Source organism: Tenebrio molitor, chromosome X (genome assembly GCF_963966145.1).
Source record: "Tenebrio molitor chromosome X, icTenMoli1.1, whole genome shotgun sequence".
In the NCBI taxonomy this organism is placed as follows: Eukaryota; Metazoa; Arthropoda; class Insecta; order Coleoptera; family Tenebrionidae; genus Tenebrio; species Tenebrio molitor.
Window position 1 is genome coordinate 3653449 of NC_091055.1, and position 21186 is coordinate 3674634.

The 21186-nt window shown below is 36.9% G+C and overlaps 8 protein-coding genes across 17 annotated transcripts; 4 read left to right on the forward strand and 4 right to left on the reverse strand.

Annotated features, from left to right (window-relative positions):
* Positions 1-73: 73 nt before the first annotated feature.
* On the forward strand, positions 74-2775 carry Atg4b (Autophagy-related 4b). Its single transcript, XM_069061214.1, has 7 exons — positions 74-407; positions 983-1119; positions 1195-1387; positions 1434-1638; positions 1688-1968; positions 2022-2218; positions 2267-2775. The coding sequence occupies exons 1-7, from the start codon at positions 248-250 to the stop codon at positions 2450-2452; spliced, it is 1359 nt and encodes a 452-aa protein (XP_068917315.1). The 5' UTR covers positions 74-247; the 3' UTR covers positions 2453-2775.
* Positions 2776-3679: 904 nt separating this feature from the next.
* Dbct (Dihydrolipoamide branched chain transacylase E2) lies at positions 3680-5635 on the forward strand. The gene is made up of 6 exons (XM_069061215.1): positions 3680-4078; positions 4160-4591; positions 4650-4826; positions 4876-5271; positions 5322-5393; positions 5442-5635. The coding sequence occupies exons 1-6, from the start codon at positions 4016-4018 to the stop codon at positions 5604-5606; spliced, it is 1305 nt and encodes a 434-aa protein (XP_068917316.1). The 5' UTR covers positions 3680-4015; the 3' UTR covers positions 5607-5635.
* On the reverse strand, positions 5620-8565 carry Rip11 (Rab11 interacting protein). Of its 4 annotated transcripts, none has more exons than XM_069061212.1 (10): positions 8430-8565; positions 8135-8213; positions 7941-8085; positions 7726-7889; positions 7020-7396; positions 6766-6973; positions 6511-6714; positions 6310-6458; positions 6092-6261; positions 5620-6037 (listed from the first exon to the last, which is right to left on the reverse strand). In XM_069061212.1, exons 2-10 carry the CDS (start codon positions 8163-8165, stop codon positions 6031-6033), a joined length of 1455 nt encoding a protein of 484 aa, XP_068917313.1. In that variant the 5' UTR covers positions 8166-8213; positions 8430-8565; the 3' UTR covers positions 5620-6030. The 4 variants fall into 4 exon arrangements, with proteins under 4 accessions (XP_068917313.1, XP_068917311.1, XP_068917314.1 ...); XM_069061210.1 differs by having other exon boundaries at positions 8267-8546; XM_069061213.1 differs by having other exon boundaries at positions 6310-6392; positions 8135-8546.
* Positions 8566-8795: 230 nt separating this feature from the next.
* On the forward strand, positions 8796-10954 carry LOC138140288 (guanylate kinase). Of its 6 annotated transcripts, none has more exons than XM_069061217.1 (4): positions 8796-8931; positions 8982-9613; positions 9770-10264; positions 10318-10954. In XM_069061217.1, the coding sequence occupies exons 2-4, from the start codon at positions 9604-9606 to the stop codon at positions 10422-10424; spliced, it is 612 nt and encodes a 203-aa protein (XP_068917318.1). In that variant the 5' UTR covers positions 8796-8931; positions 8982-9603; the 3' UTR covers positions 10425-10954. The 6 variants fall into 6 exon arrangements, with proteins under 6 accessions (XP_068917318.1, XP_068917321.1, XP_068917323.1 ...); XM_069061220.1 differs by having other exon boundaries at positions 8982-9104; XM_069061222.1 differs by lacking the exon at positions 8982-9613.
* On the reverse strand, positions 10868-11776 carry LOC138140289 (putative glutathione-specific gamma-glutamylcyclotransferase 2). Its single transcript, XM_069061223.1, has 3 exons — positions 11502-11776; positions 11413-11451; positions 10868-11365 (listed from the first exon to the last, which is right to left on the reverse strand). Exons 1-3 carry the CDS (start codon positions 11634-11636, stop codon positions 10970-10972), a joined length of 570 nt encoding a protein of 189 aa, XP_068917324.1. The 5' UTR covers positions 11637-11776; the 3' UTR covers positions 10868-10969.
* A 197-nt stretch (positions 11777-11973) lies between these two features.
* On the reverse strand, positions 11974-12455 carry LOC138140089 (uncharacterized protein DDB_G0280579-like). The gene is made up of 2 exons (XM_069060796.1): positions 12442-12455; positions 11974-12382 (listed from the first exon to the last, which is right to left on the reverse strand). The coding sequence occupies exons 1-2, from the start codon at positions 12453-12455 to the stop codon at positions 11974-11976; spliced, it is 423 nt and encodes a 140-aa protein (XP_068916897.1).
* A 2578-nt stretch (positions 12456-15033) lies between these two features.
* Positions 15034-19141, forward strand: ras (Inosine-5'-monophosphate dehydrogenase ras). Of its 2 annotated transcripts, none has more exons than XM_069061208.1 (9): positions 15034-15141; positions 16729-16808; positions 16860-16908; positions 16959-17060; positions 17117-17245; positions 17300-17452; positions 17505-18123; positions 18179-18479; positions 18531-19141. In XM_069061208.1, the coding sequence occupies exons 2-9, from the start codon at positions 16729-16731 to the stop codon at positions 18634-18636; spliced, it is 1539 nt and encodes a 512-aa protein (XP_068917309.1). In that variant the 5' UTR covers positions 15034-15141; the 3' UTR covers positions 18637-19141. The 2 variants fall into 2 exon arrangements, with proteins under 2 accessions (XP_068917309.1, XP_068917308.1); XM_069061207.1 differs by having other exon boundaries at positions 15085-15207.
* A 727-nt stretch (positions 19142-19868) lies between these two features.
* LOC138140292 (PBAN-type neuropeptides-like) lies at positions 19869-21186 on the reverse strand. Its single transcript, XM_069061225.1, has 3 exons — positions 20928-21186; positions 20234-20429; positions 19869-20182 (listed from the first exon to the last, which is right to left on the reverse strand). Exons 1-3 carry the CDS (start codon positions 21006-21008, stop codon positions 19968-19970), a joined length of 492 nt encoding a protein of 163 aa, XP_068917326.1. The 5' UTR covers positions 21009-21186; the 3' UTR covers positions 19869-19967.

Sequence of the window (21186 nt, forward strand, 5' to 3'; positions counted from 1 at the left end):
ATCTAGTGGTGCCAAGTCGATTGAGTGGTGGGGGGGTTCGAATTAACGCGGGAAAGGGATCAATTTGATTGGTTGCAGACGCGTAGGCTTCTCATTTCGACAGTGTTGTTGATGGATGGTGGTTGTTTCTAAATAAATAAATCGTTCACGATGTAAATTACAATGTTACACCGTGTTTATTGATCAGAAGTGGTTAATGACGGAGTGTTGATCGGTTATCAAGATATTGATCGCTATCGTTGAGACAATGAACACACAGGTGGTATCGAGAGAGAGATCAATTTTTTTGTCGAAACTTAACTTCCCATCGAGTTCTTCGGACCATCGGTTGCAAGATGAGGGTAATTCGGACGTCGAGGGGAAAGTCAAGAATAGGCTCTTGTCCATGTGGAATAACGTAAAATATGGTGAGAATTTTATAACCTTAAATATTGACTTAATCACTCAAAGTGCGTCCAAACAAGGGCGAATTCGTTTGTTTAGTGGGGTTAATGACTCATCGACGAATTCTTAAATTGGAGCCCCAAAAATGGGGCGTTACATAAGCGTCTTCCGGTCTAGCGAAAATCGGTCGAAAAATTCCGCACCATCAGTTGCTTACAAAATTCCGAGATAAATGTTGCGAATCAATCAACAGAAACCAAACCGCAAACCTTGATGAGTCGTTACCTTCAAACTTAAAAAAATCGGGATTAAGATCATTTCCGTGAAACATAATTCACTAAGATTGCTCGAATTGGGTCGGCGCTATTTTTGCCGTTAAATCCCTTCTGTATTTGCTCGTTACATTGTATCTTATCAAGGATTATAAAGGTGAGCGTGTCGTAAATTTGCAACCTGAACCTTCAACAATTGTGACATTCAAAATTCGATTAGGATGTGTTAGCAATTTTATTGTTTAGCGTTTACGTTTAAATTGTGTCGGCAAATATGACCCTGAAGTGGTTGCGATTTGTCCTGAGCGCTTTAAAATCCGCCGTAGGGATGAAGCTGAAGACAAACTTTTCGAAAGAATCTCCGGTGTGGCTGTTGGGCAAGTGCTACCGACGAATAGAGAGCCCTTCGTCCGACAGCACCGAGCTAGGGACCGACGTCGCGGCCTTCCAGAGCCAGAGCGAGGTAATTAGAGGCGAAACATTGACTCGATAAAATTAGCGAGCGTCGACGCCTCTTGTTTGAACAGAATAATTTTAGATCGTGACCAGCGACGACGAAGGCTTCGACGGTTTCAAAAAAGACTTCATCAGCCGACTCTGGCTGACCTACAGACGCGAATTTCCAATTTTGAACGGCTCGAATTACAGCAGCGACTGCGGATGGGGCTGCATGTTGCGCAGCGGTCAGATGTTGATAGCCCAGGCGTTGGTCTGTCACATTTTGGGCAGAGGTAATGTCGCAAATCGAGTGGCGCCTTTTCGACACTCTTCTCGTAGATTGGCGGTGGCACCCGGACCAGCAGCCCAAGACGCGGGAGAGCTTCGTCGAAGCCGTCAACCATCGAAAAATCATCAAATGGTTCGGCGACAAACCGTCTAGAAACAGCCCCTTCTCGATACACACCCTAGTCACGTTGGGGGAGGCGTCGGGTAAGAAGGCTGGGGACTGGTACGGGCCCGGATTCGTGGCGCACCTCTTCCGGTAACTAGACCGACTGGGGCGCTCCAGTTTTCTAAAATTCTCGCTTCAGACAAGCTTTCAAAAGGGCCTCGGAAGACAACTACGAATTTGACTCTCTCACGGTGTGCGTCGCTCAAGACTGCGCGGTCTACATCAAAGACGTACTGGAAGAGTGCACTGATAAAAACGGCAAATGGAGGTCTCTCATTCTGTTGATACCGGTTCGATTGGGGGCCGAGAAGTTCAACTCGATCTACGCCCCTTGTCTCACGACTCTGTTCAGTTTGAAACAGTGCATAGGCATAATAGGGGGGCGCCCCAAGCATTCCTTGTATTTTGTAGGCTATCAAGGTACTAATCCCGTTCGGTACAATACACCAACTACTACATTTTGAATTTTACAGACGATAAATTGATCCATCTAGATCCGCACTACTGTCAAGAAGTGGTGGACGTGTGGGCATTAGATTTTCCTTTAGCGAGTTTCCACTGTAGATCTCCTAGAAAAATACACTTAAGTAAAATGGATCCTTCGTGTTGTATAGGGTTTTATTGCGCCACCAGAGAGGATTTTTTTAATTTGATAGAAATCGTCCAGCCTGTAAGTGTTCACGGTCGAGTCGAATCCACGTAATTATTTTTTTTACAGTTGGTAATACCGCCAGGACGATCCGAGAGTCCCGGTAGTGAATATCCCATGTTTATTTTCTGTGATGGGTACAGTCGTGACGCCCAATTATCTCCTAAGAAAATGCCTCCCTCCGAGCTGGAGTACTCTCTGGACAGCAACAGCGACGCCGACGACATGGGGACCGAAGCTTTTGAAATATTGTAAACTCCCTAACTGTTGATTTTGTTAATTTAAGATTTGTTGATTCTAAAAGAAATCTCTTTTATCACACAGGGGGTATAAATGACTGATTGTTACTAGAATATGAATATTTTACAAAGAACTGTTATCTTTAAGAGATTTTCTATCGCAACTGAACAGACTCTATGCAAACTATGTGTGCTACGCCTCTCAACAATCTATGACATTTTCTAATTATGTATTTTTTTGTATATAACTTTTTTATTTCTGTATTTATTTTAACTTATTTTTGTATTACACCTAGTAAACTTGTTATGTGAATAAACCTATTGTTTCATTTTTTAAAACCAATTGTCTTTTTTTTTATTGCTTCCAGTACAGATAATTCAGTATTTTTGTTGCCGATATCATGATTATCTTAAATACGGGTCGTAAAACCGTCATGTTTTGTTAGTCCTAGCTTGACTAGGGTCTGCTCCACCAGATGTTTCAAAATCGGTTGTTTTCCCATCGCTAAAAATAAATCTGACGTCACTGAGCACGTGTGAATTAACCATGAAGTTATATAAATGCAAGTAACGCAGATTTTTTGCAAAAAATTCGCTCGAGCAGAATGTTCCGTTGCACAATCTGTAGTTTGAATTTAAAAAAAATTGTATTGTTTTTTATTTGGTAACGTTCATGAGAAACCATTTTACATGAAAACATTCTGATCATTTTTTGCAAAAATTCTACATCGAAATAATGTAGGTACCAAACCAAGATCAACATAGACTCGGATCGTACTATCAATCGTGTTTTATCACAGTTTTTCTTTGAATTATCAGGCAAACATAGCTGATGCTGACTCTGCAACCAACTTGACAAGCCTCAAGAGATAAAAAAAAAATCAACGAACAAATATTACTTTCCCAAAAATTCTTTGAAGACTTGAAAAACTCATCAAATCGTCATTACGTTTTCACTTTACGAACATAATGTAACTGTCCTTTCGCAATTAAAAATTTACCATTTCGACACAGATCTGGTGTCAAAAACAATTTGATTATTTACCACAAAGATGTACCTATTTATTTTATTTTTTATTCGTATCGTACTATCGTTATGCTGGAAACGTGCCGATATGGCAACCGTTTTTTAAAAATACCCTGTATATCATATAAACCATTCGTCGGAACAATACGAGCTTTATCTCCTATTATTATTAATGGGATGCGATGGTTTGTTTAAATAATATCTGCGATATCAACGCATGTCTGAATCTTAACCTCAAATTTTGCGTATCAACTGGTTGACCTTTAAAAAAAGTTTGTTAACCTTCAGTAGAAAAGTTTAATGAAGGAATAATATAATTTTATTTAAAAAAATACATTTTTGCTTGTCATTTTGTACGAATTCATGTCGGTCGATCCGCGGGAAATTTAAAATTTTTCAAAACTAATTGTGTAAGTAATTACTGATGAAGTAACAAATGTCTTAATTATTTAAACGACTGGACATTCCGTTACTCAATACGACAGTAGCCTTCGGAGATAAGAGTTCATAAGTTATATGTCCTTATCAGTGGAGATTTAAAACAATAAGAACATGTTGCCGTCAAGGGACATTTACACATTTTTTAAACATATTGGAAACAGTGCTAAAATAATTGTAAGTGGTTATTATTCTTATTCGTCGTTAGTTAATTAATTCCCCAATGACTGGCACATTTTTATTCATTATTGCTTTCAGTTTTCAAATAAAAACCATGTAGTTAGAAATTTCTACGTAAGTGCCAACTATGCGGGACAGGTGTCTTTCAAACTCTCAGATATTGGTGAAGGAATCAGAGAAGTGACTATAAAAGAATGGTTCGTGAAAGTTGGCGATAAAGTTGCTCAATTTGACGAAATCTGCGAAGTACAGAGTGATAAAGCTTCTGTCACCATCACCAGCAGGTATGACGGAATTATTAAGAAGTTACACTACAAAATCGACGAGATGGCGTCAGTCGGAAGACCTCTCGTCGACATCGAGACAGATGCTGAGGGCCAAGAACAAGAAAAAGTACAAGTAACAAATGAAGAACCGGTGGAAGAAAAACCCATTGAAACTAGTAAAAATGAGCCAGGTATGGAAGTTTTGTGCATCCCTTCGGTAAGGCGACTCGCCAAGGAATATAAGGTTGGTTACGTAAATCCAATGTATAGATGTCCTATAAAAATACCGTAATGTTTGACAGATTGATTTAAGTAGCGTTAAAGGAACTGGTAAAGCTGGAAGAATTCTGAAAGAAGACATTTTGAAATATTTGGAGAAAGGTGCAGTCCACGAGGTTTCACGTGAGGTGTTGCATGACAAAACGGAACCGATAAAAGGCTTCCAAAAGGCGATGTTCAAAACAATGACCGACGCTTTGGTAAGCACCTTACTCAACCAATCGCCTTTTCTGATGTCGCGATTTCCAGAAAATCCCCCATTTTGTTTACAGCGACGAAATAACTGTATCAAAATTGTCCGAGTTGAGGCGCACCATTAAAACACTTCCAGAAGGTCAAGATTTGAAACTGTCATTTATGCCTTTCTTTATCAAAGCTGCTTCCAACGCCTTGCAGCGATATCCGGTCCTAAACGCAACTTTAGATACGAGTGGTGAAAATATTGTGTACAAAGGTCAACATAATATTGGAATAGCGATGGATACTAAAGCGGGACTGGCCGTGCCGGTTATTAAAAACGTCCAAAAACTAACTATCATCGAAATCAATAACGAATTGAACAGATTGATCGCGTCCGGGAGGAACGGAACATTTTCACCTCAAGACTTGTCAGATGGAACATTCACAATATCGAACATTGGAGCTGTAACGGTTTTGCAACTGTGACAAATTGTGTAACTGCTTTTGATTTTTAGATCGGCGGGACTTATATGAAGCCTATCATAATGACACCTCAAGTGGCAATAATCGCTTTGGGTACTTCACAGGTACAAAAAAAACCTGTCAGTTGTTCATTTTTTGACAGTATTTTGTAGGTGGTTCCCCGATTTGACGACGCAAACAATGTCATTCCAGTTGAGGTGCTCAACTTGAGCGGAGCAGCAGATCACAGGATAATAGATGGCGCCACCATGGCCCGATTTGTACAAACGTTGAAAAAACAAATCCAAGAGCCTTACTTGCTCTTCCTGAATCAATAATAAAACAATAAAGTGACGATTTTTGTCAACTGTATTTATTCTTCCCTTCAGTATATAAAATATAGATTACACAAACCACAACAACTTCAGTAATACAACTCCAATAAAATAAATTTAAGTTAGTTCTAAATAAATTAATTACGTCAAAGGAAGACAGTGGGGTAAACACATCGATTATAAAACGTCAAACTAGGATTAATACAAAATAAAAAAATTCATTTGTCCTCTAGTGACCTAGATAATAAAACCGTTGGACGGATTTAGTCATATTTGTTAGAAGTGTTGTCCAAAGAGTCGTCGACATACTAGTTTAAATGGCCAAAATAAATAACAATCACAGTGTTTCATGAAAATGGATTTTCGCTTTTAGATCAAGTAAATTAGCACCGCGTTACTTGAAATTTTAGGCACTGGTATTCACTGCTTAACCACTGGAAACAAAATAAAACAGATAACGCACGACCAAACAGAACACTCTTCCTTACCTCAATTTTTTATGTGACAACTTACAGGTGACGTACGGATTTTGTAAAATTCTGGGCGTGGTCTCCATAACTCTCAACAACAAGTCGTCGAGGTAGTCCTCCAAGTCTTTCAGTTTCTTCTTCTGCGATTCGAGATCGCTTTGCAAACCGCACACCAACAGGATCAACTCCTGTAAACGAGAATTAGTACAAACGCGAGCATCAACGGGTTTACGTACTTCGCGCGATTTGCCTTCGAATTTTTGCAAAAGCTCGTTGGAAATGTGATTATTGCACGAATAACTGACATCCTTTTCTCCTCCTATAATAATACGTTCACTTGAATTACTGATTGGTTTATCACGTTTCGTGTCTATTTCATTCTTATCTAAAACGACAAGACAGCATGCACTACACTATACTCTAATTCATCTCAGTACCTTTTCTGAAATGCTTCAGTTTTGAAAGCATCCCGTCTTTCTCCTCTTTTTTCTTCGGGGTCTCAGGAGTTTTATTGTTTATGCTAATATCATCTTTGGTAATCGCCACCGTCTCGGCGGGTTCTTCTTCGATCTGCGACTCTAGCTTGGAAGAATCCCAAGATCTCCTGTTCAGCGATTCGCTGCTGTTTGGTTTAAGTAAATCTAAAAAATCTCGTTGCTCAAGTGTTATCTTTTATTCCTTTTAGGTCTTACTTTTATTTGTTTGTTTGCCAAAAAGTTTCGACTCCCATTCGTCTTGAGCTTTGGGTTCGTTCCTTGGCGGCTTGACAGGTGGCGCTATACTAGCTTTATTCGAAACATCACCTGACAAATTCTCCACGGACGAGATGGAATTACTTAAACCGTGATTAGTCGGTTGATTTAACGAACTTACTGAACTCTTGTGCGATAAATCGTCGAACTAAAACATATCGATTAAATTTAGCCGTGCCACGAACCAAACTTACTGTAAAATCATCTTCATCGCTGACGACTCCGGGATCGGCATCTTCTTTAGTCTGTCGACTCTTAAATTTGTCGAAATTACGTTTTAAACTGCCTACGCTGCCGATCGACGAGTTATCATCCGGATCCCCGTCTTTCTTCTTCCCCCTGAGGTGCATCTTTGAGCCGATAGATTTCGCAAATTTCTTGATTCCTTTACGCTTTTCCGCACTACCCAGACTCAAGAGGCTGCCCCCAACTGAGTGGGCCACATGAGACAACTGGCCGATCGACGATTTGTGTTTTTCTTTTTTACTCAAGTCAGTTAAACTTCCCGATTTTACTGTGAATCCTATCTTCACTTCCAAGTGCCCTCGCTCTTTCGCTTTGCCGACTTTGCCTAACAATTCATTAATCGTGGGTTAGGTTTCGCTATTATGCAATGCGATACTCATTTGTTTACGTTGGTTCAGGTGGTGCAATACGATATGTTTACAATAACGAAGGTCGCGATCGGTATTTCGCACACAAATAAACATTTTAAAGCCAACGTAAATATTATCGTTACTGCCTTTCCCAATAATTTCGGAAAATATGACAGGAAGTGGTCGAGTTACGTCAGATTCGGTGACTCAAGTCACTGTTTAATAAAGATGAATTAGGAACGTCGCGATCAAGTAGGTGTGCACTATGATGTTAAATTAATGTCAAATGTCAAAGTTTACATACCTGGTTTAGCTTCGAGGCCATACCATTTATTTTTGGGCCTCTCATAGATGTCCAAAGTGTTTAAGGGTATGGCGACTCTGCCAAGAAACTCATCAACTCCGAAACCATTGTGATGTAACACTGTTAGAATAATTTCAGCGGTATTTCCTTGGTCAGGGATAGGTCTAAGGATGTGAAATAATAAATATTAATTGAGTTGATGGGAAGCTGCTTACAATTCGCATTCTTCATGCCATTCAACATCAGGGTCAGCTTTTTCTTTGATGGACGTCTGGTATTTAGTCTTACCCAGCGCGATCGTGACGAAACAGTCATTTTTGTTGTGCTTGCCCTTAGTCAATAATCCGGAAGCTCTCTGAACTGTGAATAATCTCCATAAAAAATTATTAAAATATGACCGTCTCCTTACCTGTTACTTGTACATGTGTGGGCATCCACATTATCGTAATTGTGACTAATAAAAATTAGATGCTAACGTGACGGAATGTCTAAGGAGAAACTGAGTCATTAATAAATTGATAAGACCGTGTGATTTCACTACTCATTTGGTAAAACTGTTAAGTTTAATTTAGGTCTCGTAATATTCCGTTATTTCGTGAGAATTTGCAAGACCTTTAAATTGCTTTCAACTAGATCACACTCACAACCACCACAATTAAATAAGTTCACAACCGAGACACAACACAATTTATTTTGTAGGTTACCTTTGTTTTTAACTCTTCATTATGTGCATTAATAGATGACGTTTACACGAATTTATGTCGGTGACGAAAACGAAAATTATGACTAAACCACACTCACAATAACAAATACTACACAACACTCTTACAACGTGTGAATCCGACTCCCCTCTCCCACTTCCCTGCCACTTATCAAAAATAAACCTCAGAGGGCGCCACATCCTTCCTTTCCCGACACAATTTCTCAAATTATCTTATCCTAGCTTTGTTTTCTCAACGTTTTGATAAATTATTTGTCAAGAGTTGATATATTACTATATTTTGTAGATGTTATCGCTTGTTATTAAACGACTTAAAAATATATCTTTTTTACAATACGTTATCCCACTAATTCTGACATCGGTGGCGTAATGTTGACCTAAGAATTTTGAGATAAACAGATTTTCGTTTGCACACCTCACCGATATCTGATCGATCGTTTGGTGATTTCGTGCATGTTCCTCGTTAACTCTCCTCGAGAAAATTAGTAAGTAAATATGCCCAAATTAACGAACGTAAATTAAAGGAAATGGAAAGGTACACATACACTAATGGCACAAACCAATTAACGAAGATTCCGTTCAGGCGTTCAGTGCAGTTCCACTATCGGTGATATAAAGTAGGTCTTCGGTCTTTTCAATTGCAGCAACTGGAGTATCGGTAATTAATTTTACGAGTGACATTCTTGATCTCAATTTATAATAAAATTGGTATCAAGCGTAAATATTTGCAAACTAATTTCAAATCAAGAAGCAAAAAAGATTGCGTAGAAACGGAGATATTCCACAAATTTAAATATCTTATCTGAAACTTTCTCAAAAACTGTCTTTTTATATGTGTAGAGTTATGATCAAGAAATAAATGCTATTGATTTGCTATTTAATAACGAATTGTTTCCGTTTGTTATCGCGATGTTTTCTAAATGAAAATTTGGTGCAAAACACTTTATGAAAAATACCCCCACATTTTGACATGATATATTTTAAAGTTGGCGCCAAAATTCTGTCAAATCTAACCTCAACAAACAAGTTTTGTTTTGGTGCGCGTCCGGTATTAGTGGCGAGCAAATAATTTTCAAGACCCCCCCGTACTTTGAATTGTCGTTTTATTATTGAGACTCCCACTCGGAGCTTCAAATAGTAGAGTTCGTCGTCGCTGCATGTTTTCAGGTTTAATGAATTTTTAATTACACTTTACACGCTCAAACTTTATATTTTTGTCCGCGTTTATTTTCTCGTTCACCATTTTTATCATTAGAGGTTTGTTGGTAGATTAGGCTCCACGAAACCGACGAGAGTGTCCGTAATTTAATTGGTACGTTGTAGGTCTGGCCAGGATGTCTGTTTTGCAGAATCCTAGGCCTCTAGTGCTTTGCGGCCCCTCGGGCTCCGGGAAGAGCACTCTGTTGAAAAAAATGATGGAGGACTTTCCGGACAGATTCGGTTTCAGTATCAGTCACACCACTAGGAAACCGCGTCCGGGCGAAGTGCATGGACAGCACTATCATTTCACCACGATGGACGAGATGAGGCAAGCCGTCGCTGACGGGAAGTTTATCGAGAGTGCCACTTTTTGTGGCAACATGTACGGGACTAGCAAAGCTGCGGTTGACGCGGTCGCCCAACAAGGTAAAGTCTGTGTTCTTGATATAGATGTGCAGGGAGTGAAACAGATCAAAAACACCGAATTGAATCCTCTGTATGTCTTCATAAAACCACCATCTTTGGAAGAGCTGAAGAGTAGACTGACTGGGAGGAAAACCGAGTCAGAGGAAAGTCTCACCCATAGACTTAAAGTTGCCAGTGAGGAATTAGAATATGGTAAAAAATTGCTTTTTTATTTATCACAATAAAATAATAATTTAACGTCGCAGGAACCGAGGATAACTTTGATTTCATTGTGATTAATGATAATCTAGAGGGTGCTTACAATCAGTTGAAGACATTTTTAGAGAACGAAGTCTTAAAGAGTGGGAAGTAAGTCATTTGGGAGTGTCTCATAGTGATACTCATGTCTTGTACATTCCACATGGAGCATTGTGGTTCATTCTTAACCTGGTTACAGTTGTTCAGTTGAAATGTTAATGTTAGGGTTGTACTTAACGTGTAGATAGATTAGATGAGCAGCAATAAATTGCTAAACTAGCCAATATGAATAGGGAAACGAACTAGTGTCAACGATAAGTAACGCGCATGTTATGCTTAACCTCGTGTCGTGTCGGTAAAAATGATTTCTTCAAGGGTTGGGTCGATTTTGACCCATCATATTAGATACAATATACATCTATTTTAGAGCTCTGTACATATGTGACGCTAGTTACTGTCTTAACTGCATTTATCTTGACTCGAAATAACGATTCCTCTGTGATTTTTTAAATACTTTTGAAAATATTTGCATGGTATTTATGTATATAATAAGACAAGTTATTATCGCTTACGCTTTATTTGTAAAATGTTAAGAAGCCAATACGATCCAGATTGTATAAAATGGAATAAATTAATGCTCCTATATTGTGTGATTTTAATTCAATTTAGACTTCTTGAAGCGGGTTGAGAAGTGTCGAATTTGAGTAGGTTCTGAACTCTTTTTTCGATGGTGAACAAGTGTTCGTCGTTGACTTCAGGCGCTATATCTCTCATTGCTTTAGCTAAGTTGAAAATGTATTCCACGTTGGTACCACTGGGTCCTACAGATTTGACTATTTGATTGGCTATACTGTCTACATCCGCCGGTCCTGCATATTGAGGATTGTTGTTATTTGCTACATAAATAATTATTTCAAAAGGTGTTTTGTTTTTGTCTTTGGGATAGAATAAAATGGGAGTCCTCTCATAGCCGCCCTTTTCTCTATAATCTAAATGATTTATTACAGAAGCTTGTTCGTGTTCGTTGATTTTGTACGCTATTCCGTACACTTGATCCTGCAATTTAAAAATGTAAGACAATCTAACGACAATCGTGTGCTCACCGTCTCGTCTCCGGGAATCAAAGTTACAACTCTCCCTGGCTATTGGAAAACACATTAGCGTGATTTTTACAATATGCTGCTGCGTTTACCTTGCCCGGAATGCCTCTATGGTCGACGCTGTGTTGATAGAAGCGCCTTTGGAAGCCCTTAATAAAACCTACGACTCTTTCGTCGTATGGAAAATCAACTTTCCAGACTAAAGAACCGTAACCAAACACCCACATTTTAATACTCAATAAATACTTGAATCACTAATTTCTATCACAGATAATTGTTCTCATTTTAATTTTGTGATCAGCTGATTTAACCTCAAACTGTCTAATTTTGAGAAGTGAAATATTTACGACGTGTATCGTGTAACCAACAAGCTAGATGGCGCCACGTACTAATTAAGTCACTTTGACTACGTATACTTAGCAAAACAACAAATTTCGCCAGTAATCATTATATTAAGCACATAATATATATGATTATAAAAATAAAAATAAGTTAAGTTCAACAAAATCCCTAGAAAAATAAAGTACAATATATTTCATGTATTAAGTACAGTGGACTCAATTTTTATCTCTTTGGCGAACGCCTAGACGTTGAGCTCTCTTCCTTTCTTTTTGACGCTTTTCTCGATCTACTTCTACTCTCAGGTGACTTGTATTTCGACTTTGAACAATGTTTCGATTTTCTGGAACGCCGTCTCGGACTTGACTCGCGACTAGATCTTGACGATTTTTCGCAACTTGAAGATTCTTTTGAATCTGACTCTTCTTCCTTTGAGGAAATGTGTAAATCACGCTCGTAGCTTTCCGCTTTTCTTGGTTTTCGCATTCGATCTTCGTTCAGTTTGACAACGTTGGAGAGCGTCCTCTTCAGGAAAATAACGTTGGGTTTGGAACGAGTTGGCTCATTTGAGTGCAGTTCCCACTTGCTTTTGAATCTTCGGGCGTCTTTCAACAGAGCCTCGATGACTACTTCGCTGCAAAACAGATTTGATAACGAAACTCTAGATTTACTTTCAAAAAGACGTTAACTCACTCAGGGACGATCATTTGTGTGGTACAGTTGTAACCAATAATGTATTAAATACACTTATCGAACTGTGAACAGACTTTTATGAATAAGTTAATCGTTTTAGGTTATGTGTTAGGTTTCGTCCACAAAATAACACGAACGCAGCCTGTCATCTTTCTTAGTGACGTAAGGGTGACGTAACACAAACCTAGGAACCTAGGACCTAGGATACAAACCGCCCGGTGTTGTCAATAGATGGTCAATGTTGAAGCCAGAGAGTATTGAAGCCAGTTTTGTAAATGTAGAAATACAGTTTCATTACTTTCATTACCTATTCTTTATTTTTATTTATTTATTACCTATTATTATTTTATTCCAAAAAACTGCAAGAATTTTGTATAAATACAAAAAAATATACCTACATATTTAGATGAAAAACAGAAATAAAGAAAAACACGCTATTGACGCGCTATTGTTACTTCGTTGTCTAATTCTGCATTCTGCTGCATAGATGAGAGTGCCTAAGACAATTTCTTATATACTTTTATATAATATATCTATACATATTTATTTTGTGGTTTTGTAAATCCGTTAAATACAAAGCATTCAGATAGAAAGGTAAATGCACTGTATGATGTTTATTTCTTTCTGTTAATTTATCAATCATCCGCCCTCGGCGCTGCGATGCAGAGTTTGTTTGGAGTTTGTTAAGATTCTCGATAATAAATTTTAAAATATTTATCATCGAGAACCTTAGAGTTTGTCTCTTATTGTTATTTTTATTTACTATTTTTGTTTCATTTCAGTTCGCCGAAACAGTGAAATTCGTTTGATTTGTGCATCAAGCATTTGAATATTTTTACTTAGATAATGCATATCGATATCAGCGCCAGATCAAAACATCAAAATGATTGTTATCTCGTTTTCAATCCGGAACTCTTCCATCTACACAGAATGAAACTGAAATGCATCACAATATGTAAAGCAATCTTCAATAAGTGAATAAACTAAAAATGTGGTTAAATATCTTGAATTCGTAAAGTCCAATTTAACTTAATTCCATTCCGAACGAAATGTTTCTGAAGCTCTAATTAGTAATTAATCGAAACATGAATATCCGCAAAAACGCTTTAAAAACAGAGTGACAAAACCTTTCTATGAATGAAATAGCCGAAAAACATTTTAAATACACAGAGCTGCAAAAACGTGTAAGATTAATAGTAAAAATCAAGCGAAAGGAAAAGTCAAAGCAAAAACCATAAGTAAACAGTAACGTAGGTATTTATAATTACAAAACAAAACACGCGAAACTTTTTACACCCTTTTTGCGTTGCATTCGATAACTTTTTAATCTTACTATTCGTCCTAACGTGATATCAGTGGCGTACATGCGCAAAACCGAATCCACGTTGTTTTCACAATTGGTCTGAAGATTCTAGGGTTTTAATATTGTGATGCATTTCAATTTCACCCTGCATTTGACATCTATCGTCATAATGAAAATTGAAAACACATAGAACTCAAAATGGTTTTTAGTTGTTTATTGGTCTATTAGATAACTACGATTTAAATTATACAACGTGTCTCAGAAATAAGTACATTAATTTTAACCAGTGACAGTTCTCGTCAAGAACAACAAAAATTGTATGTATCATTTTTTCGAAATATAATTTTCCTTTCAGTATTTTTCCCCCCTTAAATTAACGAGCTGTCTATTTACTTGCATTTTCTTATTGACTAAATGACAGTGACCGTGAAATAATACTTTTTGCGTTCATATTTGCGTTGTATTTTTACAGTTTTTCCGATCTGCGGCCGAGGTGTAGTTTTTACTTAGTTTCGTCTGACTCCATAAGGCAGGTGTTTACCTGTTGATTCAATGATTTATTCATTAGGATTCATTAGGATCAGTTTAAAATACATATTTATAATTAAAATTGTTTTAATTTAATAATATCTACCATATGATTCTCTCTTTTCTCTTCCATCCTTATCATTATAGGTTACAGCAACGGGCACAGCAATTAGCCGCTGTAGTTAAATTCGGAAGAAACAAGTGAAAGTTTTCTTGCATTTGTTTTTTGTTCTTCGCCTATCGGGATCGCCGAAGCAAGTAATCCCCATAGGCAGGTAACGAAATTTGTGCCAAATCTTTCAATAATTTTAATTGGATAACTAATTAACTATAAGGTTTAGGAAAAAAATATATTTAAATATATCGTTGCTATTAACGAGTTCTATTACCAGTTAAAATTTATGTACTTATTTCTGAGTCACGTTGTATAAGAATTTTTGAATAAAGCTGTAACTTGAACAAACCCAGAGCTTCTACATTCAAAATTGTCATCATAATGTAATGAATGTAGTCATTTCTACTCCCCTTGATTTATATTAAGAACAGATATTCAAAAAATTTAGTTTGAAAGTACTGGATTATACATTTGTGCATCGTAAATAGTCGTAATTTAAATTGCTTACAACTTAATGGAGCACTGATTTCATCAAATCAGTCGTTAAAAGTCTAATCAAATTTATAAACGTCCAAAAATCCAATATTGCTTCTACCTAATTTTAAACATCGCGGTTTCTTCGTGTGTTTTATTGAACAGCCACGAGAGGCGTTAGAGCAGCCTGCTGTTTCAACAATCAACATCGTAGTTGTCTCTCTATCTCATTTTATGTGCTTTGTTCCGTCAAACGGCATCTGACGTTGTATTAGATCCGGCAAGTATTTAAGAAAATTTTCTTTTTTCATAATTTTAGTCTACATAACTTAACTAACTCTGTAAGGTAAGCAGACAAAGTAGATTTGAATTGTTTGTAGTTGTAGAAAATCGATCACTTTTATACTATTTTGTTATTGATTTTTTCAATCCACTAACCTAACAATTCCTCCACGTGGATTTGCAAAAGCATAAGTTTACCGGAAAAATGAATTATTGAAAGACTGTTGAAAGAACACTTGTAACCATTACACATCACATTTAAAATTAAGCCCAAATTTCAATAAAACCGCGTAGTTTTTGTAACTGTTTTTTGAGAATTTTCCAAAATTAAACCGTTAATTTAAGGGAAAACGTCCGGAAAGATGAAATAGAATCCAGTTTTATGAAATTATTACCGTCTAAATGCACAAGCTTAGATTGTTAGGTTTCTAAAATCTAATAAACAGGGTGAGCAAGATATGTTGTATTTTTTTACGTTTTTATCGTCATTTAACGCAGATTGGTGTAACGTGTGGCGTACTAAAAACTATAATTTTGAAAGTTTTTCACATTTTAATAAAAACATCGATATTTGACTATTTAAAAAAATATTAGCAAACGATTTGATCGTACTTACTGCTCCTCGTCTCAGTTTTCTGCTGCAAAATAACAAGAATATTTTAACGATTATCAAAGCATTTGAATGATGAAACTTGATAGGTGTGTTTTTGTAAAGTAATACCACAGCAGACGCAACAGAGACAATACTTACCTTTACTAGTAGAGAACCTCACAAAAAATTTAAGAAAATTATACTCTCCCTTACAAATCATTTTTCAGTCGCATATTTTGTTTAATTCTAGAGTCAACAATTTCCGGAAGGAGAGCTTTGAGATGGAACACTTTCCATTTTGTACCAAAGCGAATAATCATCTTTGTTAATAAAACAAATTTCACTCAACATTGTATACATAACCAAGTAACAAATATGTATCGTGATTTGTATTATGGAGCTGCCCTTGAATTTAGTACGTACAGTTACGCGGCGTCGGTTTTCATCAAAGAATTCCATCATTATCTAATGTGCAACAGGTTATAATTTTATTTTTAATTGCATTTTCCATTGTGCAGCTGAGTAAGGACATTTTACCTCAACAATAGTTTCATTATTTATCAATCCATCCGGCGAAACTCCTAAAAACTGCTTCTCTGCATAATGCATCAATAGACGCATTATTTTACACTAATCAAATAAATATTTTCATTCTTCTCGTTTTATTTTCATTTTCAGTACCGTACGCTAAACTGTAACGTACTTAAAGATGTTTAATACATTGTAGATACCTGTACGCGTATTTAACCGCATTTTGTTTATCTTTCCAAAGTTATTTTCCATTAATTCGCAACTTCGTTCTTCGTGTCGCTCCGGATTACTGTTATTTTACCCCAAATCAATTTCATTTCAAACACAAAAGTTGCAACAACCACCGTCAGATGGTGCCAGATCGCATTTCCTTACAAAGCTTCCTTTCATTTTAAATACTTCGCATTTTTATGTTAAAAAAATATTTTTGTTTTTATCAAGTAACGTATTTTTTGTGCGCAGATGGCTGACACAAATAATATTTTGGAAGATGGTCTATCGGCCGCGGACATGATGGATAAAGGCCACGGACTTACGTACAAGTAAGTTTTGATCAATTTTTTTTTTCACCCATTGCATTATTCCCTTTTTAGCGATTTTATAATACTGCCGGGATTCATAAACTTTGCTGCCGATACAGTCGTACGTATTTATATTTTACTATTACAACTGGCGTAACACTTTTTTTAAAGGACCTATCCAGTCAGCTGACAAAAAAGATTGTTTTGAAAACTCCATTGATTTCATCACCAATGGACACGGTTACGGAAGCTCCCATGGCTATATCAATGGCAGTACGTTTTGTCTTACCTTTAATAAATTCATCTCGTGATTTATTCATCGATTTTAGCTTTGTGGAGGCATCGGCATTATACATCACAATTGTTTGCCTGAATATCAGGCAAACGAAGTATTAAAAGTAAAGAAATATAAACACGGTTTCATTCATGACCCTGTGGTGTTATGTCCAACCAACACGGTAATGTACATTATTTTGTTTGAAAATTGTATTTGAGTGTGTCAAGATGTGCAGGTGGCGGACGTGCTTAAAGTAAAAAAGGAACACGGTTTCTGTGGTATACCAATTACAGAGGACGGAAATCTTGGTGGCAGGCTAGTTGGTATTGTAACTTCAAGAGACATAGACTTCTTAGAAGATGGAAATATGAATGCAAAACTCGAAAGTGTGAGTCGCCGACAAAAGTCGTTCCGCGCCATTATAATTGATTGTTTGACAGATAATGACAAAATTCGAGAATTTGGTGACGGCTCAGTCCGGTGTGACTCTCGCAGAAGCCAACTACATACTGGAGAAGAGCAAGAAAGGAAAGCTTCCGATAATCAACGCTCAGGGTAACTTGATCGCCTTGATGGCGCGAACTGACCTGAAAAAAGCCAAAAGTTACCCGACCGCGTCGAAAGACGACAACAAACAGTTGATAGTGGGGGCGGCGATGGGGACCCGCGAGGAGGACAAAGACCGTTTGAGGCACCTAGTGAACGCGGGAGTCGACGTGATCGTCCTGGATTCCTCCCAAGGAAATTCGGTGTACCAGATCGAGATGATCAAACACATCAAAAAGTCGTATCCAAACCTGCAAGTGATAGCGGGGAACGTCGTCACCGTGAAGCAGGCGAAGAACCTGATCGACGCCGGAGCGGACGGCTTGCGCGTAGGAATGGGAAGCGGCAGCATCTGCATAACGCAAGAAGTGATGGCGGTGGGCAGGCCCCAAGCCACCGCGGTCTACAGAGTGTCCCACTACGCGAAAAAATTCAACGTGCCGGTGATAGCGGACGGGGGAATACAATCCATCGGGCACATTATCAAAGCGTTGTCTTTGGGGGCGTCGACTGGTCAGTATTGTAGTTTGCAATCAGTCTCGGGGATTTCACGTATTTTTGGTTACAGTGATGATGGGGTCGTTGCTGGCGGGAACCTCCGAAGCTCCAGGTGAATACTACTTCTCTGACGGGGTCAGGCTCAAGAAGTACAGAGGAATGGGGAGCATAGAGGCGATGGACAGGAAGGATGCCATGGGCTCCGCCATGAACAGGTACTTCCACAGCGAAGCGGATAAGTTGAAGGTGGCTCAAGGAGTGAGCGGGAGCATCGTCGACAAAGGATCGGTCTTGCGTTTTGTTCCTTATTTGCAATGCGGAATTAGACACGGCTGTCAAGATATCGGTGCGACGTCGCTCGCAATTCTCAGGTAATGTATGTTCAAATGTGACAGCGCATCAAATAATTTGTTGTTCGGCAGGAATATGATGTACGACGGAGAACTAAGATTCGAACTGAGATCTCATTCGGCACAGCTGGAAGGAAATGTTCATAGTTTATTTTCGTACGAGAAAAGATTATTTTAAGTAGATTTTTACTTTTCTAATGAAACAAGATGGAGGTCTAAAAAATATTTTTTCAAGTATTACAGTAGACAAAAGTTTTTCGTTGTGAACTATGTAGTTATTTGTTTTCTATTTTATTAATGATTTGTAAATATACTTTCTACATAGATATTTATGTGTAAAGTCAAAATGTCTTGTATATGAGTACATAATACATATAAGATGCAGATGTATAGGCTGAAATATATTCATCAGTGTTCAGTGTGTAGATCGATGTACTATACAATGTGTCTTTGAAATATTTTTCTGAAATATATGAAAATGTTATTCCAGTTATCATTACCAACAAATTTTAATACTTTGCCTAAGTAATTTTTATTTTAATTGACCAAGTAATGTAAATTTAAATTGTATATTTTAGTATTAAACATCCAGTAAATATATGTATTTATAGATCTATTTTCAATACATTTTATATTATATTATACTGTAATCGATTACATCATTAAATGAATCTGAAGTAAAATATGTTTTTAACTGCGAAATAAAAAGAATGCGTTATCAAAGACGGATCAATTCAATGCTGCTTCTTCGGCTTCAAATTTAGTTTGTTAATAATTTAATGATTACAAAAGATTCATGTTTTATTTGGTAATGTTATTTCTGTGTATTTGACGCCAAATAATTCTAAAACAACAGGTCAAAAAGCAACACGCATACATGATTTACGATTTTTTGGAATTTTTGACAGATTTGCGATTACGTACTAATTTTAACAAATTATAGAAATCCCGAAATTCCTCTATTTTTTTTTGAAAAATCAGTCCTGACATTTAAATAATTGTAATTCACTTGTGGAGCACAATGAAGGCCCAGTTCTTATTTTTTTTTATTTTTAGTGTTTTGGAAGAAAATTTTTCAAAATACGGCGTGATCAAGAATGACTGAGTCTGTTGGTAACAATGAAGTTTAGCAAATTTGAAATTTACCATGAAAGATTCATTCTGTCATAAAACAAACGTCATTGATTGTGGTGACATTACATTTTTCATTAGTTTTCGTTATCATTTCTTTACCGAAGTGTAAATTACGACAGATTGTTTTAATACTTCTTTTACATAACAGAACGTTTGTATTTTTTCGTAGTTTTATAACAAACATGGTTGCCGCGCGATATTTTGTTTACTGCGTTTCAGGCAATTTCCTCGTTACCTCTGAAAGTGACAACTGAGGGTTGGAATAAGTGTCAAAACTGTCCAAGTAGTAAACTGTTTAATCTCGGATATTATTTTATTTTTTTAAATACAACAAAATATACATGAAGCGTTCATAACTGTTATTGGCAATAATCACTAAAATAGATTCTTGTCGTTTTCTCTGCCTAGGCGAGGAGAAAAGGGAGACAGATGTCTTCCTAATCTTGGTGCAAATGGAGGCGATCTCTGAGACAACATTTCCCCAGACATTTCAGGATCTTGCAACCATCGATCTTCTGCAGCACTGCTCACGAATTCTTCACCAGACTCTCGGCCCAGTCTCGGTGTGAAGTTGACTACATGGCGTTTTCCTAAAAATATACAAATCATTCTTCACCAGATTTGAAAAATTGCTAACTTACCGTTTACAGCCACTATAGCCCAAGGCGAGTCCTGTATTACATCTAATAAGGTGGCTAACTGTTCTCTTTCTCTGTTTCGGTAAGGGTCGATATTAGAATTTCTTTTTTTTCTACCAAGGCGTGGACCAAACCACATATATGATTGTTTCTTGTCATCGTTCCTTTCGCGTCTAACACTTACTTGGTGGCTACCATACTGCATAATTATGTATTAATTATCATGTAAAAAATTATAACAAATAGTAAACATGCACTAGTTTGACAACACTTCCATTTATTATAATATAATGGGAACAAGCTTTAGTATCACGCTAACGTGGTAATAATTTATAAATGAAGAACTAACTGTAATGTTATAGTCAAATTGATTTTTAATTAATTTTATATAAACATAAATGAAAGAACAAAAAAAATGATACAAAGTTGTTTGTATTTTGCAATTTTTGGGAGAAAATTACAATTTTGTAAAACATGTACCGTAACTAAACTAATAATCACCAAAAAATTATACTGATTTGTTTTGGTTCTTTTTTGAAAACACAAAAAATATTTTTTTAAACATATACCAAAAATCCAAAAGACGAGAACCAAAAGATCGTATGACCTTGTATTCCTTGTGAACCACTGAAGATTTGTTTGTATTTGTTTTGTTTACATATTTTTAATTTATCACAATCAATAACTTAGCACTTACATGGGGAACTGATAAAACAACCTCAGAGAGGAGAATGGCGACACAAAGCACAGCCAAGTTCACAAGAATGATTCGTTCCATAGTTCTGAACGATTTCCAGAAGTCCTAAGGGTTTTATACAATCCGGTCTGCGTCATTATCACTAGGAGGTCTTCACGATAACAACCCCTGCAGTCTTGCAAATCCTTTAAACTAATCTACTCACGTATAAACATTCTTCATGCTTTACTCAATACAAACAGTAGACACAATGTGACTC